Here is a 17,653-nt window from a genome sequence, read left to right on the forward strand (position 1 = left end):
CGCCTGCAAGACTTATCACATTATTAAATCTGTCGTCGCAAATCATTTAAAAGCGGCCCGCTACTTGAAGGAAAGTATCAGTTCTCTCTACTGCATTAATTAATCAATATGAAAGCATTCGCCTTCTTGCTCTTCGCTGTGGCTTTGGCTGCACCAGCCTTCGGTGAGGTCTTGGATCGTTGCTCCTTAGCTCGTGAGATGTCACGCTTGGGTGTTCCCAGGGATCAATTGGCCCGTTGGGCTTGTATTGCCGAACATGAGAGCTCCTACCGCACTGATGTCGTCGGTCCAACCAACTACAATGGCTCCAACGATTACGGTCTCTTCCAGATTAACGACTACTACTGGTGCCAACCTGCGGACGGTCGCTTCTCCTATAACCAGTGCCACATCGGCTGTGATGGATTATTGACTAACGACATCGAACCCATAGTACGTTGTGCCCAAGAGGTCTTACGCATGCAAGGTTGGTCAGCCTGGTCCACCTGGCATTACTGCGACGGCTATGTACCAAGCATTGATGACTGCTTCTAAGCTATTGAGAATTTTTGTACATGAATTTTAAAAAATATAAATTGAAATAAATATGTGAAGTTGGTCCTGAAAAGTTTATTTTCTACAATTATTTATTTGAACATAGTTTTAGTAAAATTGTATAGAATGAGAGAGTATTGGTGGGGGGTATCATTTTTTCCAGGTGTCCAGAAACTTTGGCTTCTACTTTGGAGGAATATTTTTTCTTAATTTATTGCTTTGTCATTCTGAGTGTCTGGTTATGGGAAAAATGCACTTGCTGTAAGTTCAGTTCAATTATCTATGTACATACATATGTAAGTAGTCAGTCACTTATGATCTAAGTACATGTACTTGTGGCTAACTCAAGCGAGAACTTCGTCATGCTTCAGTTATGAGGGGGAGGAACTTTGCTCTAAAATGATAAGTAAAAGTTAAAAAGAAAAACTAGAGTATACATTAGGGTGAGTCAAAATAGAATGGTTTCTTGCTTCGTACGCAGAAAAATTAATTGATAGATATCTCTAAGAAAAGGTCTCCAAGTATAGGCTCATTATTGTAATGGGAAGGTCCTTTGCATTGAGTTATAAAATTCATAAGGTATTTTTTTCTTTGATAAAACCAAATTGTAACCGTTAATTATTTTTACATGGTTAGGTTTACGAAAGAATAGTAGGAAACCATTTTGTAGAGAATTCAATTTCGTACAAAAGTCATGCAACGAAATATTTTTTCAAATAGTTGGAAGCGAGGTACACAATTTTCTATCTGATGATAAGAAAAAAATTGAAAAACGGTAGGAGGAAAACCTTCCCGTTACAATTAAGAGCTCATAATTGGAGGCTTTCTTAGAAGTGTCTATGAACCAATTTTTCAGAGTATCAAGCGAAAAAAAACATTCGTTTCTTTTGACCTACCCTAGTATACATATGCTTTATAAATTGTTTTCTCAGGTTCAAGAAGTTACTTCCCTGACAGGGTGTCGCACGCATATTAGGGTTCTTGGACATAAGTAAGGAAAACAAAATATGTGTTTCTTACTTAGAATTATAAAAAATTTAACATAGGCTATGCTATTTATAATATTTCGTATTTTTTTACGCAATTTATATATATGCCTTATATGAACCTTGCAATTTTCTTCTGAACTCAGTTAACCTCACTTTTGTCCAGGTTGCAGTCAAGAACTTAAATTATACAAACCAGCAGAGCGTGTCCATTTAATCAATGACAAGATTATAATATATGATAACAAGTATGCAATTGAAGCAATCTACATATGTATACGAGTATAAGTGATTGTTGTGAGAGGGAGGGAGAGTGAACAAAAACGAAGTTGAAACCTTAGTTCTGAAAAGTTAAATATTCGTCTAGATAATAGTTCAACTTTTTCTCACGATAAAATTTCTGGAGTGCGTGTCTGTTCACTTAGGCCGACGTAATTAAAAGTACTTTTACTAATTTTCACATCTTCAGCCTTCTGTAAGAGAAGCTTTAAGGATATAGTTCAGTTAAAGCCAAAGGAGCGTTTTCTTTTCTTACACCGTGTAGTATGAAGTTAACAATATTTTTTATACAAAAAAAAAATGGCAACCTGCGGACTTCGACCCAATAGTTGCAGTATCTGTGTGTAGATAAGTCTCTTTATCACTGTATGACCACATTCGAATATACCAAATCTTTATATTTAGCCTAGATAAACTTTTTTCGGTACTTTTTTATTCTGATAAATCGGTGAGAGTAATTATATGCGTTTGACACTGATATGAGATATCATTTCACAAAATCTTGGAAAATCTGTATAAAAACTGCACTCCGTCTTACTGAAAGCAACAGTTCTTTCCACTTTATTAACCAATCAACATGAAAGCTTTCGCCCTCTTGGTCTTCGCTGTGGCTTTAGCCGCACCGGCCTTCGCTGAGGTCTTGGATCGTTGCTCCTTGGCTCGTGAAATGTCTCGCTTGGGTGTACCCAGGGATCAACTAGCTCGTTGGGCTTGTATTGCCGAACACGAGAGCTCCTACCGCACTGATGTCGTCGGTCCAACCAACTACAATGGCTCCAACGATTACGGTCTCTTCCAGATCAACGACTACTACTGGTGCCAACCTGCGGACGGTCGCTTCTCCTACAACCAGTGCCACATCGGCTGTGATGGATTATTGACTAACGACATCGAACCCATAGTACGTTGTGCCCAAGAGGTCTTACGCATGCAAGGTTGGTCAGCCTGGTCCACCTGGCATTACTGCGACGGCTATGTGCCAAGCATTGATGACTGCTTCTAAGCTATTGAAAAATACTAACACTTTGTAAAGATTTATTGTTTGAATAAATATAATTCTATTGAGTAGCAAGTTTTATGTTTTACGATTATTTCGGTATTTGTCGGACTTATTTTGAAAATGCTGTATCTGTAAGGATTTTCCTTTAGTATCTACCACACATACAGGTGACGATAAAGAATAAATTGTTTTGCCAGCACTCAACGGAACATGAAATAGACCAAGGGCTACCAGTATTCAGTTCAGATTCTAATATGCTATAAGGATCCCCAATTATGATGCCGAATGTAATGTTATGCTTCCACCTTCTAATAATTTTCTTGTGAGGTTAAAATTTGTTTTAGGTTACACAAATTTTTGCTGACCACTGGGCAGAAAAAAGCTAGAAATATTGGCACATTGGTTATTTACAAGTGTGTGTGTCAAATAAACAGATCAAAAGCTTGCATAAGCCTATTCATGATGTCTATTCTTTATTGCATGTGAAGCAAGCTCAAATTCAATGGATTTAGCATTGTATTTTGATGAATCTTTCTTACCATATTGCTCGTAGCTGCACCTTTAAACTGCTTTGCTTTTTTTATAAATAATTTCTATTGTTCCGATGCTAAAAATTTTGCTCAGTATTCTCCTAAACACCAATAAAATAAAGTCGCGTTTGTAGCTGGGAACCAGCTGTCTCCCATTCTTCGCATTTTCTCTCCCTGTGCAGCAAATTAGCACTTCCATGGCTGTAAATTTATGCGATCCCACTTCCTTCCTTGCTTAATTAGACGTTTACTATATTGATAGAAGAAGTGTAGGAAGCAAAAGAACCAACCAACCAACTCACATAATAAAGACTTCCTGAAGCAACTGTCTTCTGTGACAAGTTTGTGTGTGCATGCTTACATCGATTAGCGGTGATACTCTACATATTGGCAGCAGCTAGCCAGCTAGAAGAAAAACAATACTTTCCACACCAACAGCACGGGCAGACAATTTCTTCCGCTTCGCTTGCTGAAGTTGCTTTTGTTGTATTGTTATTCTTCTGATTGCACATTAAACATACATTGACGGCCTCGAGTCATTGGCCTTCTTTCGTATGTGTATGTAAATTTCATATATTTACCATATTTTCTTTCAGATCTCAGCTGCTTGCAAGCACCTTCTTCAAGATTTTCCTCTGTTTCTTGGCTTCTGCTTTCGCTAGCATTTTCAGCTATTGCCAATTGTTGGCTGTTGTTTAGTGGTTTGTGTTGCGAGCAAAAATGTTTCGTACGTTTGGTGAATGTTCTTTAGTTTTCACATTCTCATTTCTGCGTTTAATGCTATTTCACCGTTTTTTCTCTCTTCTACTTCTTCTTATTTCCAATGATTCTTTTTGCTTTTCTTTACTAATCTTTCATGTTTTGAATATGATTGTTATTGAAGCAGCGGTGGTTTCTTGATATGACGGCAGCATTGAAATTTGCTGGTGTCATATGTTCAGTTGTGTCTGTTGAAGCTCATAAAGAATAAAATTTTTTTTTGTTGTTCTAATCAGAGAACGTATCATATGATATATATTGATATACATATTTACAATAATTTCTCTATTTTTTCTATGTCTCATTTGTTTGTATAGTTTTTTATTGCTGTCAATATAGTTTTTATTGTGCAATATTTTATATTTTGTGATTGTATCCAGCAGGCTTTTCGTAACCACATGACGTTTTTTGCTTACTGTGAAGAGTACGAAATCGATGCTGTAGAAAGTGTCAGCTGCCGTTATTATAAACTCAAAACTTTATGGTATTTAATTTGGATAATCTCTTTATCAGATGTACATGTGTGAGAAAACTCGTCGTAGAAAAGAGGTTTCTGGAAAAAATCTTTTATTTACTTTCTTCCGAGATTTTTTGAGAGTTTATGCCAGTAACCCTTCGAGCTGCAGAGCTGCTGGGCGTACACCGATGGTATTGATATGGAGTCTGGTAGTGAATGAGGGCAAAACGAAATATCTCCTGTCATCAAACAAGCTGTCATCAAACAAGCTGTCGACGAACTCGTGACTGGAATCCCACGTCACTGTTGATAGTCATAACTTCAAAGTCGCAGATAATTTCGTCTATCTTGGCACCAGTATTGATACCAACCGCAATGTCAGCCTCGAAATTCAACGCAGAATAACTCTAACCAATATGTGTTACTTCGGGCTGAGTCGGCAATTGAGAAGTAAAGTCTTCTCTTGACGAACAGTAAAGGAGAAGAATAAGAACCCTTGAACCATAAGCGAGTTTACCACCCAAAGATGTTTAAAAATATACTGGAATACGCAGTAAGTAGACGATATTTTCAAGTGATCTAGAAAGGTGATTGATTACTTTAGTAATTAAAAATACAAAATATATTGTATAACCTCAAAATTTATTTGAAAAAGGTCTTTTGAATTTTATTCAATATCATGAAAATAGCATCGTATATATTGGAACAAATTTCGCATAAAACAGTTATTCATTATTCTATTAAAAAATTAAAAGTAATTTAAACGGATTATTGGCAGCTCAACGACCTTCACATAATAAATTAACTCAAATAAATTAGTTTCCAGTTGTTAAAGTGTTATGAAGGCAAATCGAAAAAATAAGAAATAATAATTAAAACATTGCAAATAGTAATACAAGTATAACGGAAATCACGAAGAAGTCAAGTAAGTTGCTTTGGCCAAGCCCTCACAGTTGCAGTCATTAAATTAGAGGTTGGGCAATTTTTGAATGCAAAGTTTTGCACAGAAAATCGTTAATTATATTTAGGACAAATGAAAAAAGCTGAAAATCAAAATATAAAAAATTTATGAATTTTAGTACTCACAATATTCTGTCAAATTCTTACATCGAAACATAAAATATGCCGAATGAAAAATAGCGCTGATTATTAAAAAGCATAAGCACTTATAATATATTTTTATACTTTTCCACTACATATAACTACATGTAGTATATAAAAACTTATACTTCCACCAATTATGACACAATTTTTGTTGTCATCAAATATTTTCTGACACAATTTTACTCATTAACACAATCCGCACACCGCTCGTTGTAAATTATTGAGTCAACCAAGCAGAAAAATGCATTAGTGCTGAAGCACTACGCTGGTTGCCTAACTTTTTGTACGCCATGCATATAAAATATAATCGCAATTACATTTTTCCTCATAAAAGCATATGATATATAGCCACAAGAAATTATACTCGCTTGTTGGCTCATTTGACGGTGATGCTACATTAGAGTTGTCTAAATGCTGTCTACTAACCGCTCTGCTACTCATTTATGTGACACTGAGGCTCTCGAAGCATGACTGAAAATATCTAATGATCCATGTGAACTATATTAAGTTATTATAACAAAATATTGTGCATAAAATACTACATATAGAGGCCTTCTGAGTAAAAATCTACAAAGTTTGTAGCCGTATTCCACATTATTCGCTTTGTTTCCTACTTCCACTGTTTTTAAGGGGTTATATGAGTTTACGGGTGTGAAAAGATCAACACCAGTAGAATATTGTCCAAAATTTTCAAGTTGATCTGAGTAATAGTTTCGGAGATACAGCCTTGAGAACTTTTCATTTTTTTGAAAAAATGTCTGCCAAAAATCAGGCCTTGTTCTTCGTCCATCTTTTAAGTTTAGGTTTTAACTGAAACACGTATTTTTCACTCTAGATGATTCTGTAAGGAGTTATTTTGCCAACGCAGCCGCTTTTTTTCCAAGGGGTCACCGGAAATGGCGGTGTAATGGCCGAATTAAAATTTTTTTTTTGAAAAATTTCAGAATTTCTTTGTTAATAGTGTACGTTTGTAACAATAAAAAATTCTAATAAAATATTTAATTTTTTATATGAGAAAAAAGGCTATTTTTTACCTATGCAACCCCTAAAAGCCTTCAATGTGTTATGAATATCATTAAAAGCACGAAATTATCCGACGTCATACCTGTAAAATGATTAATTTACCTTATCGGTTATAACATAACAGACCAAGGATTCATTTAAAATAAAAAATGAAATTTAGATGGTATAAGTCGTGATTAGTCGAAGGATTTGAAAAAACAAATGAAACAGCAAAGTTGCCAACGGAATAGTATGATTTTAGGTTTAATTTTTGCCAAAAAAATCCTTTGATCTTTCACGAGATCACTCTATTTAGAAGAACTCTGAAAAATTTGAGTAAGATCTCTTCACGTGTTTCTGAAAATTGTGACCACCGACTTTGAAAACGATGTTTTGAGAAAAATACGTTCAAAGATTGAAGTAGCCGACCAGTCTAGTCTGACGGGCCTCTCTCCCAAAGGTTCAAACTCCTACATTTTGAATGCGATTTCGTTGCAACTTTGCGAAAATATTCTAGATACACCATAGTATTTGAAAATTAAAAAATAATAATTTTTTGAAATTTCAAAACCCATGTAATCCCTCAAAAAATATTTGTTTTATACATATTTTGTCATTTCAGTCTGTAGCTATTTTAACTGAACTCCACTACAACTTCTCATATCTTTGAAGTTAGACATTTATATAACTATAATTCAAGGTACAGTTTCTTTCTTTGCCTCACGGAAATGTCAGAAAATGTGTCTACTATTCAAGAGTATCGCCCAAACAACAACCTGTACCAAAAATACTGTCTCATTTGTCCCAATTCTTTAAGAATTTTTAATTTCTATTTGAACCTCCTAATTGATCATTGATCTGTTATCTAAATTTCAATTTTTGTTTATTGTTTTTTTTTTTTTTTTTTTGTAAGCACTTAAGTAAGTCGCCTTAGACCCGCTTATATCAATCTTATCTCAACGTCATTGAAAATCGTAGTCGTGCGGTGAATCCCAGCATTTCGCCAGGCGTCGATATCGAATTTAAAAGGTGTGCCGATCAAAATATTATCAATTATTGACTATTGAAGGCAAGCATGTTGCTGATTTATCTCGTCTTTATTAAGACAAAAAAGCAACGTTCAAAAATACTATTTTTATTTTGGTTTTATTAAAAAAATTATGAATTAGAAAGCTTATCGCGTTGACGAGCAACTTTTTTGTACTTAACACTGCTGCAAATGTTAACCATAATTTAATTTTATTTTGGTATTCTAATAGTAGCAATTAATGCGCAACTTTCGTTTATTTACTCTTTCGTGTTTTGCTGATCGCGATATATTTGAGATAAGAATTCTCACACGCTTCAATAATCTAGCATGAGCATCCGGCCTTTGCCGATGATATCTGCTGGTATGTTTTTATAAATACATGTACATATATATTTTTGAATATTGAATATTATCTATGAAAGTAAACATATGAATATGACGAGCCTTTCAAAATTTTTATTTGAATTTTGATATTTTAAGGAAGCAAGGATAAATGTAAAACAGAAAACGGAAGGGAAAAATTGGGAGAACAGACTTTTAAATACACTAACCAAAAATAACCAGAAACTACAGAGAACTCAGTACAGTTGGGGCCAGTTTCCTTTGGAAATAATAAATTTCTAAAAATCGAAATTTAAACACTTCTTTCTTCGACCCAGCAAAAGGAGGTGACCCAATTCTATATACATACATGCTGATCATTTATATAATTTTTTAGAGTCTCCAACATTTCCTTTTGGGTGTTGCAAACTTCGTGGCAAACTTAATACACAACAAGAAAAAACGTTGCACCGAAGCTAAATACCCTTCACAGCTGCATTTCTGTTAGTAACTATGTGTTCAGCTTGTATGTGAGCTATATGCTATAGTAATCCATTCTGAACAATTTTTTTGGAAATAATGTTGTTACCTTAAGCAGTAATCCATCCCAAATTTCGTGAAGATACCACGTCAAATGCGAAAGTTTTCCATACAAGCCCTTGACTCCGATCGTTCGGTTTGTATGACAGCTATATACTATAGTGAGTCGATCTGAACAATTTCTTCTGATAATACATTATTTCTATAAACAATAACTCATACCAAATTTCGTGAAGATATATCGTCAAATGAGGAAGTTTCCCATGCAAGCATTTGATTCCGATCATTCAGTTTGTATGGCAGCTATATGCCACAGTTAACCGATCTTCTTCGGAGATTACATTGTTGCCTTAGAAAATAATCTATACAAATTTCGTGAATATGTCTTGTCAAATGTGAAAGTTTTTCATACAAGAACTTGATTACGATCGTTCAGGTTGTATGGCAGTTATATGCTATAGTAATCCGATCTGAACAATTTCTTCGGACATTACATAGTAGCCTGTTCCAACTTTTGTGAAAATACATTGTGAAATGTGGTCCGATATCGGCAGTTCCGACAAATGAGCAGCTTCTGGGTGTTACAAACTTCCTGACAAACTTAATGTACCCTGTTAACGGTATAAAAATACATTGTTCAGGGTATAAAAAACGACAGGAGTGAAAAGGTAGACTCAATCGAAGCCTCCTAGTATCAAATCACATTAAGTGGGAGAGATCGTGGTATACACGCTACCGATATCAATTTTATATTACTTTTTTCCACGACTGATTTGCCATTACCTTCATCTACGATTTAATTCCAGTGAATCTCCATTGTACAGCTAATGTACGCTGACCTCGCCACACTTAACCCCAAGCGCCAATAGCTAAGCCAAAAGGCAAGTACGAACAGCAGTCAACACAACGACGGAGTAAGGCAGCAGAGATAATGACAGTTTTGAAGTTGGCAGTTTGTCGGAGAGCAACTACATGGCAACAGCGGCTTTCACCGGCTACACTTAGAACCACCACGGAACTGCAAGTTAGCCAGCTTTCCAAGTATTTTTCTCCAACTTGCCGGGTTATTGAATAAATTATCTAAGCGAATAATCAGTAGCTTTGGTAAACATTTGCTAAATGTTGGTACTTTGCAGAAGAGCAACAAAGCAAAATGAAAAGAATGGCTGCCGCATGCAATCAGCAATTTGGGCACTCGGCCGTAACGGCGTCTAACACAACCAACCGTATCGAACGAGAAACATTCATTCAGTCAGCCAGCAAATTGCAAGTACAACAATTTTTCGTCTTCACCAGCAAAGTGGCAGCCACATTTAAAGTGCCGCATTAAACGGCACCCAAGCAAGTCAAGCGACTACATTTCCACGACGTCGCGCAGCCAACACTGCCGGTCATTAGTGCGCAAATACTTGACGCGCATGCGCGTGTTGGCGTTATAAACCACAGACGAGTTTGTGGCGTTTTTTGTTTGCTTCGTTTGCACTCCACTCTTTCTATTTGTCAAATTCTTCCTGCTGTGCAGTGCTCGTGGTTTAACCTGCTGCGTGCTGTGACTTGTTTGACTTCCCATTTGATTAGCTGTCTTTCATCGCCGCCAGGCAGATGGATGTCCAGAAGTGTAGCTGACACCCACGCGCTGGTGCAGGTACAGCTACGTACGCTGGCGCACTCAATCAGTCAGAAATACTTCCCGGCTGCGGTATGACACCAGCGACCTCGCTGTCCTCAGTTAATTTGGATTTCAGTAATTTCTGTGTGTTTTCACAAATATTTGACACCTTTTGACTTTTGTGAACCCCTATTTTTTAGTAGAGGGGATAATTAAGTTGTTGTTTGATTGGTTGTAAAAAGCTTATGCAAATTTTGTCAGGATCAAGGGGTTTTGTGAAAAATTCAGGAAAGTAGAGAAGTGGCAAATTGTTTTCTGTTTGTCGTTGGTTTTTGAAAAATATATAGGACGAGTATCTACATATATATGTATAAATATGCTCATATGTATATTCCACACAAGAAGCTTTTGAATTTGAGTTGTATTCAAATATTTTCAATAGGAGTAGATACACATGTACCAGAATATGCCTTAAATACCTCCAAGTACACTCCTTGGAAGGTATCCGAGTAGACCTTATACCTTCATAACTGCTGCTTTAGTGTGATATGGTAAATTGCTTTGATTTTATCTATCCCAGAACACAGAAAAATCCTGGTAAGCAATAATTCATCCAACTCGAGCTCCAGTTTGTCTGGAAAATACTTCTGTTTAAGAGTAGACATGAGAATATAGAAACATTATATCAAAAGCTCCACTATCAGCTTCAAATTTTTATCAACTTGTACACTAAACTCTCTAACAGAGTTTATTAGAACGCAACAGAATGAATGTAAATAAATTCTTAGCCTTCTAGAACTTAGAACTACGTCGGCAATAAAGAATTGTATGTAACATATACTTAATAGACCCTTTTGTAGAATCAAGAAAAAATTACTTCTCATTATTTTGCAATGATCATTTATTCAAACTCTTGTCAAATATTAGCCAAATCGATAGTCAACTTAGAAGCAGTCATCAATGCTTGGCAAAGCGCCATCGCAGAAGTGCCAGGTGGACCAGGCAGACCAACCTTGCATGCGTAAGACCTCTTGGGCACAACGTACTATGGGTTCGATGTTGTCGGTCAACAATCCATTGCAACCGATGTGACACTGATTGTACGAGAAGCGTCCGCTGGCAGGCTGGCACCAGTAGTAGTCATTGATCTGGAAAAGACCGTAATCGTTGGAGCCATTGTAGTTAGTTGGGCCGACGACATCAGTGCGGTAGGAACTCTCGTGTTCGGCAATACAAGCCCAACGTGCCAATTGATCCCTAGGCACACCCAAGCGAGACATCTCACGAGCCAAGGAGCAACGGTCTAAGACCTTACCGAAAGCTGGTGCGGCCAGAGCCAGTGCGACGATTAAGCAAATATAGGCTTTCATGTTGATTGTTTGGAACTGTTTCGATAAAACTGATGATTTACCGTGCACATTTTCGAACTTTTATACTAAAGCGGACACACCTAAAGTATCAGTCAAGTACCAGGGCGGTATGCAAGTGTGTTTATCTTGAGTTGTTAGCGACTTTACACTGCATGTTGTAATATTACATTTTCCGTTACATTACACGGCTGTAAGGTAAACAAATTGAGTCGAAAGTATCATACAACAAACAGCGCAAAACAAATACGACTCACAATACCTAGAATTTATTGTCTTATCGATATTATATTTTCTAGAAATACCACTGATTACTGCCTAGCATATAGGTATACTCTTATCAGTTATCAAATTGCGAGAATCTCTCCACTAATCCAGTATAAAAGCGCCTTTGTTGACTGCCATAAACATCAGTTCTTTCTATTATATTAACTAAACAACATGAAAGCTTTCGCCCTCTTGGTCTTCGCTCTGGCTTTAGCCACGCCAGCCTTCGCTGAGGTCTTGGATCGTTGCTCTTTGGCTCGTGAGATGTCTCGTTTGGGTGTGCCTAGGGATCAATTGGCACGTTGGGCTTGTATTGCCGAACACGAGAGTTCCTACCGCACTGATGTCGTCGGTCCAACCAACTACAATGGCTCCAACGATTATGGTCTCTTCCAGATTAACGACTACTACTGGTGCCAACCTGCGGACGGTCGCTTCTCCTATAACCAGTGCCACATCGGCTGTGATGGATTATTGACTAACGACATCGAACCCATTGTACGTTGTGCCCAAGAGGTGCTGCGCATGCAAGGATGGTCTGCCTGGTCAACCTGGCGCTACTGCGACGGCTATGTGCCAAGCATTGATGATTGCTTCTAAGTTGACAATCGATATGATTTTGTAATTTGTGCGTAAAATAAGAAATAAAGTGTTGAGTTTATAAGTGTTCATAAGTAATGTTTATTAATGATTTCTAAATGAGTGTCGTTTGGTGTATAAAATGTACATACTTGTATGTATGTTGTGGAGGTCAATGCTTCAAATATTTTATGTATAAAAAATTAGTTGAAGGGATATGTTCTTCTATAAAAGTAATATATGTAGCTGTTGTAGTACTGATTTTAGAGTTTGTGTGAATTCAGTGTATGAAATTAATAACCTAAACATCATTGCTTAGGTTAAACCTTAAAGACATTCGGAGCAAACATAAGGGCGGCGCTATACTGATTTTCGAATTCCTTTAGTTTTAGTTTTATAGTATTCAAAGTCTTTAACTTTCCAAAAGGCCTCACTACTATTCCAATTAAACTCAATATTTGTATCTATACCACTTCTGGATACTATCTGGGTAGTTTGTGGGTAGTAGTGGGTTTCAGCATTGATATTTTTGAATTATCAAGTGAAGTTCTATTATTTCTAAGATTTAACCAAATTAAGAGCCGAATGAGTCAACTCAGAATTTTTTAGGTCTTGTCAGAACCCTAAAATTTATTATTTACTATTTTGCAGTATGCTGTCAATTTGGAAATTCTTAGCCAGATAAATCCGACTTTCAAGGGAACATGGGTTTCCGTTCATTCTTTTGCTTGCGTTGATTTAATAAACGGTGTTTTCTGAGGGTCTAACAACCAGTAATATTTTTTCATAATAATTTAAACATACCACTGGATTTGCAATAAAATAATAAATCTGTCATTATACATATAAAAAAACATATCACAACAACACTGTTACGAAGCGCCTACCAACTACCATGAAAAGCCAATGAACCAATTGTAGCATCCAACAAAGTTTAAACACAGCGTCTGCACATATCGATACATACACATATAATGCATAATATGTTTGATAACAATATTTTTGCTATGTAGAGCTCATTAACGAAGAAAAATAGCAAGCAATTTATGATGCTGTTGACTGTACAACCATCATAATAATATTTTTTTTAGTTTGTCTTCACAGAATCATGCAACATTATGATATAGTGATATATGTACATATATGCATTTCGTTACAAGACAGTGAGTAATATGGCGTCGAAGGCATACCTAAAAGTGCATGTAACAGTAAGCAGCCGCTATAGCGGTAATTAGAGTTCAAATTTACTTTATAAGCTATTTTCTCGCTTTTAATAGCGTTGAAATAAAGCTGTGTAAGTGAAAAAGTCACAAGCGCATCCTCAGCAGTCTCGCGCATGCGCAAAACCTACATTCATATAGTACATACAAATTATCCTCTACCTGTGGCTACATGGTATTATATTGCTCATATTGTCTGTAATAGCAATTTCATAGTAAAGCACAAATAACAACACCATGTAACGGCTACAGGCATTCATTGCCTTTACTTACTCGTGTATGTCTCTTCGTATAAATGGTTAGCTGGTTTATGTGCTTGTGCGCTCGTCGTAATCGTGGTTCAAGTTGAAAATTTGTCAACTCATGTTTACATTATGCGCATGCGCGACTGGCTGGCTGGCGCATGCAAGCAAGCTACTGTTGGGGCAAATTAGCAAGCGGGGTGACTGTGAGCGTCTGAAGATAACAAAGAAAGCCGAGAAAAGCGGTAGCTTCAACGCGGCTGCAAGCGAACTTCGTTCACGTAGAAATGTTTGTGGTACAGTGGGTCAAGTAGCGTAATTTTTTTTGTTTTGATCAAATAAAATTTTTTTTCCTAAATTTTTTTTGTCTACTTAAGAAAAATTTTTTCATGAAATTTAATATTTTTTTGTGTTCATTTTTTTTTGTCAGTTTAAAAAAGATTTTTTGATGTAAATTAAAATCAATAATTTTTTTAATAAAATTTTAAGTATTTTTGTATTATTATATGTATATATCGCTATAGCTTTGCTGCAAGCAAAGTTTTTTTTTACAGTTTTTAGAAGTATTAAAATTACATTTATACAAAATAATGTTTTTTATAAAAATATTTTTTTTTATAAAACAAGATTTTTTTTTATAAAAACAATAAGTATTTTCGAGTCGAAATTTAAAAAACTCGTAAAATTTTTTTAGTTATGAAAATGTTTAGACTTGATTATAAAAATTTGGGACGACGTTGCTATTTTCATTTCAAATTCGTTAAAAAAAAATCGTTAAAATTTTGAAATTATTTTTTTTCATACATATGTATATGCATGTAAATAAATTTTGAAAATAAATTTTAATTTTTTGTGTTTTTCATGTAAAATTATAAAATAAATTTAACTATAAATATAAAAAAATTTAATTACAACCAAAAAACTGCTAGTTTTATTAAAAAAACTTTTTTTTCTCAAAATATTTAATAATGAATAATAAATTAACCTTTATATTTTTTATTTTTTTATATAACTAAAATTAAAATTTTCCATATTTGTTTTTCTCTTATGAAATTATAAAATAAATTTTACTTTAAATATATAAAAAAAAAATTTCAAGCGAAAAATTGCATCCAAAGAAACTAGTTGAGTTCTTTATTACAAAAAAAAGATTTTTATTTATTTTCTCAAAATATTTAAATAAAATTAAATATAAACTTAACTTTTTTTATTTTGTTATTGAAATAAAATATAAATTTTTAATTTTTGTTAGTTTCATATAAAATTATAAAATAAATTTAGCTATAAAACAAAAAAATTAAATTACAAACAAAAAACTGCTTTTGTAAAAATTATTTGAGTTCTTTAATACAAATAATTTTTTTTCTCGAAATATTTAAATATACATAAATATAATATTAACTTTATAGTTTTAATTGTTTTTTTTTTATATAAATAAAATTTAAATTTTCGATTTTTATTCTTTTCATATAAAATTTTAAAATAAATTTTGCTATAAAAAAAAATAAATAACAAAAAAATTACAAAAAATTGCCTTCGAAAGTTTTCTTTATTAAAACAATATATTTTCCTTTGTTTTCTCAAAATTATTAAAAAAACTTAAATATAAATTTTATAAATATGTAATATTATTTTCAAGTTATAAAAAAAGAAAACTATGAAATAAAAAAACAAAATAATGGACATTAAAAAAACAAGAAAACTTTAAAATTACTTTTGTATGACAGCTATATGCTATAGTAATTCGATCTCAATAATTTCTTCGTAGATTGCAATATTTGCTTAGACAATAACAGTTCAGTGTATAAACATAACTTAAATTAAATAATTTGTCATGATTTCCATCAATTACGTCCCACTGTCTCAAACAAACTACAGTCGCCAGTAAAATTAGAGGTCAACACGCTTTGATAAAACTTTATAATTTTTCACCAACAATATTTTATTGTTTTCTTTTCCAAGTCGCTTCGTATTATTCGCTTTAGCTAAAGTTTTTACTTTAATTGCATTCGCTTGCTTATTTAAATAATTTTGTGCTCATATGGCTTATGTGAAATGCCGCTGGCAGCGGTAGTCGACAATTTTTATATCGCATACATACAAACAAATTCATATTTTCTATCAAATTCCCAAACACCAAAGTCTGCGCCTTGCGTGTTTTCATTATATTTTTGGTTTGCTTGCATTTTTCATTGCTTCATGTTGGTTGTGTGTAAACATTTTTATGAATGAAATGGAAACTGTGTAAAATACTATATATGTATATGTATATACATATGTGCATATATTTATGTATAATTTATTTATGCATTACATGTAAAATACGCTTTTGACTTTAGCGCTTACTTAAGCCTTACTAATGTCAACATCAGCTGATAGTTGCTAACTGTGCTCGTTGTAGCTGTCAGCAACAGCTGTTGAAGCGATTTTTAAGCTGACAGCTGAGAGCGTGTTACAATACCTTGTTGCTTATTTATGTTTTTTTAATTCCTTTACGACTTTGCAACATAGTTAAGTACAATAAAATTGTGTTCATTCATATTGTGGCAATTGTTTATGACAAGTGTGACCAAGGAAATCTGTGAGGTGTCAGTTGTAAGTGAATAGGTGTCTTGCTTATTTGTATTGCAGGTAAGACAGTTGCATTGACTAATGGGTTTAAGTGTAATTGACAGTATGACACATCTTATGCCCGTCAATATAATATCAAACCATAAAAAATTTTGAGTTGGAAGTGTGTAAGGCATGAGTAAACACAGTAAAGTAGAGTAGAGTATGCTTTGATGTGATCAAAATGTGTTGCTGAAATTTGGAGGCAAAATTATTTGTAATCAAACAGCTTCGAAAGTGACGATGGTACCAAAATTAGTAAAAAATTGGTTTTAAAAAGCAGCGGTCATCCAAATATATTTTTTGTGGAAAAACGTAAACTTTGGTTGCACCGCAGCTGGCATACTCTTCACAAATAACGAAGTTTCCTTACAAGCACCTCATTCAATCGTTCAGTTTGTATGGTAGCTATATGCTATAGATATTATATTTATTTACTGTTTTAAAAATTAACATACACGTATATCAGATTTCATAAAGATATCTAGTCAAATGAAAAAGTTTTCCATACAAACACTTGATTGGGATCGTTCGGTTTGTAAGGCAGCTAAATGCTATATTGATCCGATATAAACAATTTCTTCGAACATTACATTATTGACAAGCAATAACTCTTGCAAAATTTCGTAAAGACATCTTGTCAAATAAAAAAGTTTTCCATACAAGAACTTGATTCGGTTCGTGCAGTTTGTATGGCAGCTATATGCTATATTGAACCGATCTAAAAATTTTTTTTGGACATTGCATAGTTGCTTTAGGCAATAATTTTTGCAAAATTTCGTAAAGATATCTCGTCAAATGAAAAATTTTTCCATACAAGCACTTGATTGGGATCGCTCGGTTTGTATGGCAGCTATATGCTATATTGAACCGATCTAAACAATTTCTTCGGAAATTGCACTGTTGCTTGAGGCAATAATTCTTGCAAAATTGCATATTGATATCTTGTCAAGTAAAAATGTTTTCCATACAAGCACTTGATTCGAATCATGCAATTTGTATGGCAGCTATATGCTATAGTGGTCCGATATCGGCGATTCTGACAAATAATTAGTTTCTTGAGGAGAAAGAAACGTGTGCAAAATTTTAAATCGATATTTTCAAAACTGAGGGACTAGCAGACGGACTGACAGCGTTAATCGCTAACTCAGCTCATCAAGCTGATCGATCACTTAGACATTTCCTTTTGGTGCTAAAATTAATATACCCTGTTCAGG

The 17,653-nt window shown here is 34.3% G+C and overlaps 5 protein-coding genes across 6 annotated transcripts in view; 3 read left to right on the top strand and 2 right to left on the bottom strand.

Annotated features, from left to right (window-relative positions):
- The window catches only part of LOC126754855 (uncharacterized), a 118,823-nt gene that overhangs the window by 35,456 nt on the left and 65,714 nt on the right, over positions 1–17,653 (bottom strand). The window lies entirely within an intron of this gene.
- LOC126754907 (lysozyme B-like) lies at positions 92–595 on the top strand. The gene has a single exon (XM_050467111.1). It carries the CDS (start codon positions 109–111, stop codon positions 532–534), a length of 426 nt encoding a protein of 141 aa, XP_050323068.1. The 5' UTR covers positions 92–108; the 3' UTR covers positions 535–595.
- On the top strand, positions 2,368–2,802 carry LOC126754908 (lysozyme B-like). The gene has a single exon (XM_050467112.1). The coding sequence runs from the start codon at positions 2,377–2,379 to the stop codon at positions 2,800–2,802; it is 426 nt and encodes a 141-aa protein (XP_050323069.1). The 5' UTR covers positions 2,368–2,376.
- Positions 11,035–11,558, bottom strand: LOC126754903 (lysozyme B-like). Its single transcript, XM_050467108.1, has one exon. The coding sequence runs from the start codon at positions 11,519–11,521 to the stop codon at positions 11,096–11,098; it is 426 nt and encodes a 141-aa protein (XP_050323065.1). The 5' UTR covers positions 11,522–11,558; the 3' UTR covers positions 11,035–11,095.
- On the top strand, positions 11,945–12,459 carry LOC126754905 (lysozyme B-like). The gene has a single exon (XM_050467110.1). It carries the CDS (start codon positions 11,960–11,962, stop codon positions 12,383–12,385), a length of 426 nt encoding a protein of 141 aa, XP_050323067.1. The 5' UTR covers positions 11,945–11,959; the 3' UTR covers positions 12,386–12,459.

This window comes from Bactrocera neohumeralis, chromosome 4, assembly GCF_024586455.1.
Source record: "Bactrocera neohumeralis isolate Rockhampton chromosome 4, APGP_CSIRO_Bneo_wtdbg2-racon-allhic-juicebox.fasta_v2, whole genome shotgun sequence".
NCBI classification, from domain to species: Eukaryota; Metazoa; Arthropoda; class Insecta; order Diptera; family Tephritidae; genus Bactrocera; species Bactrocera neohumeralis.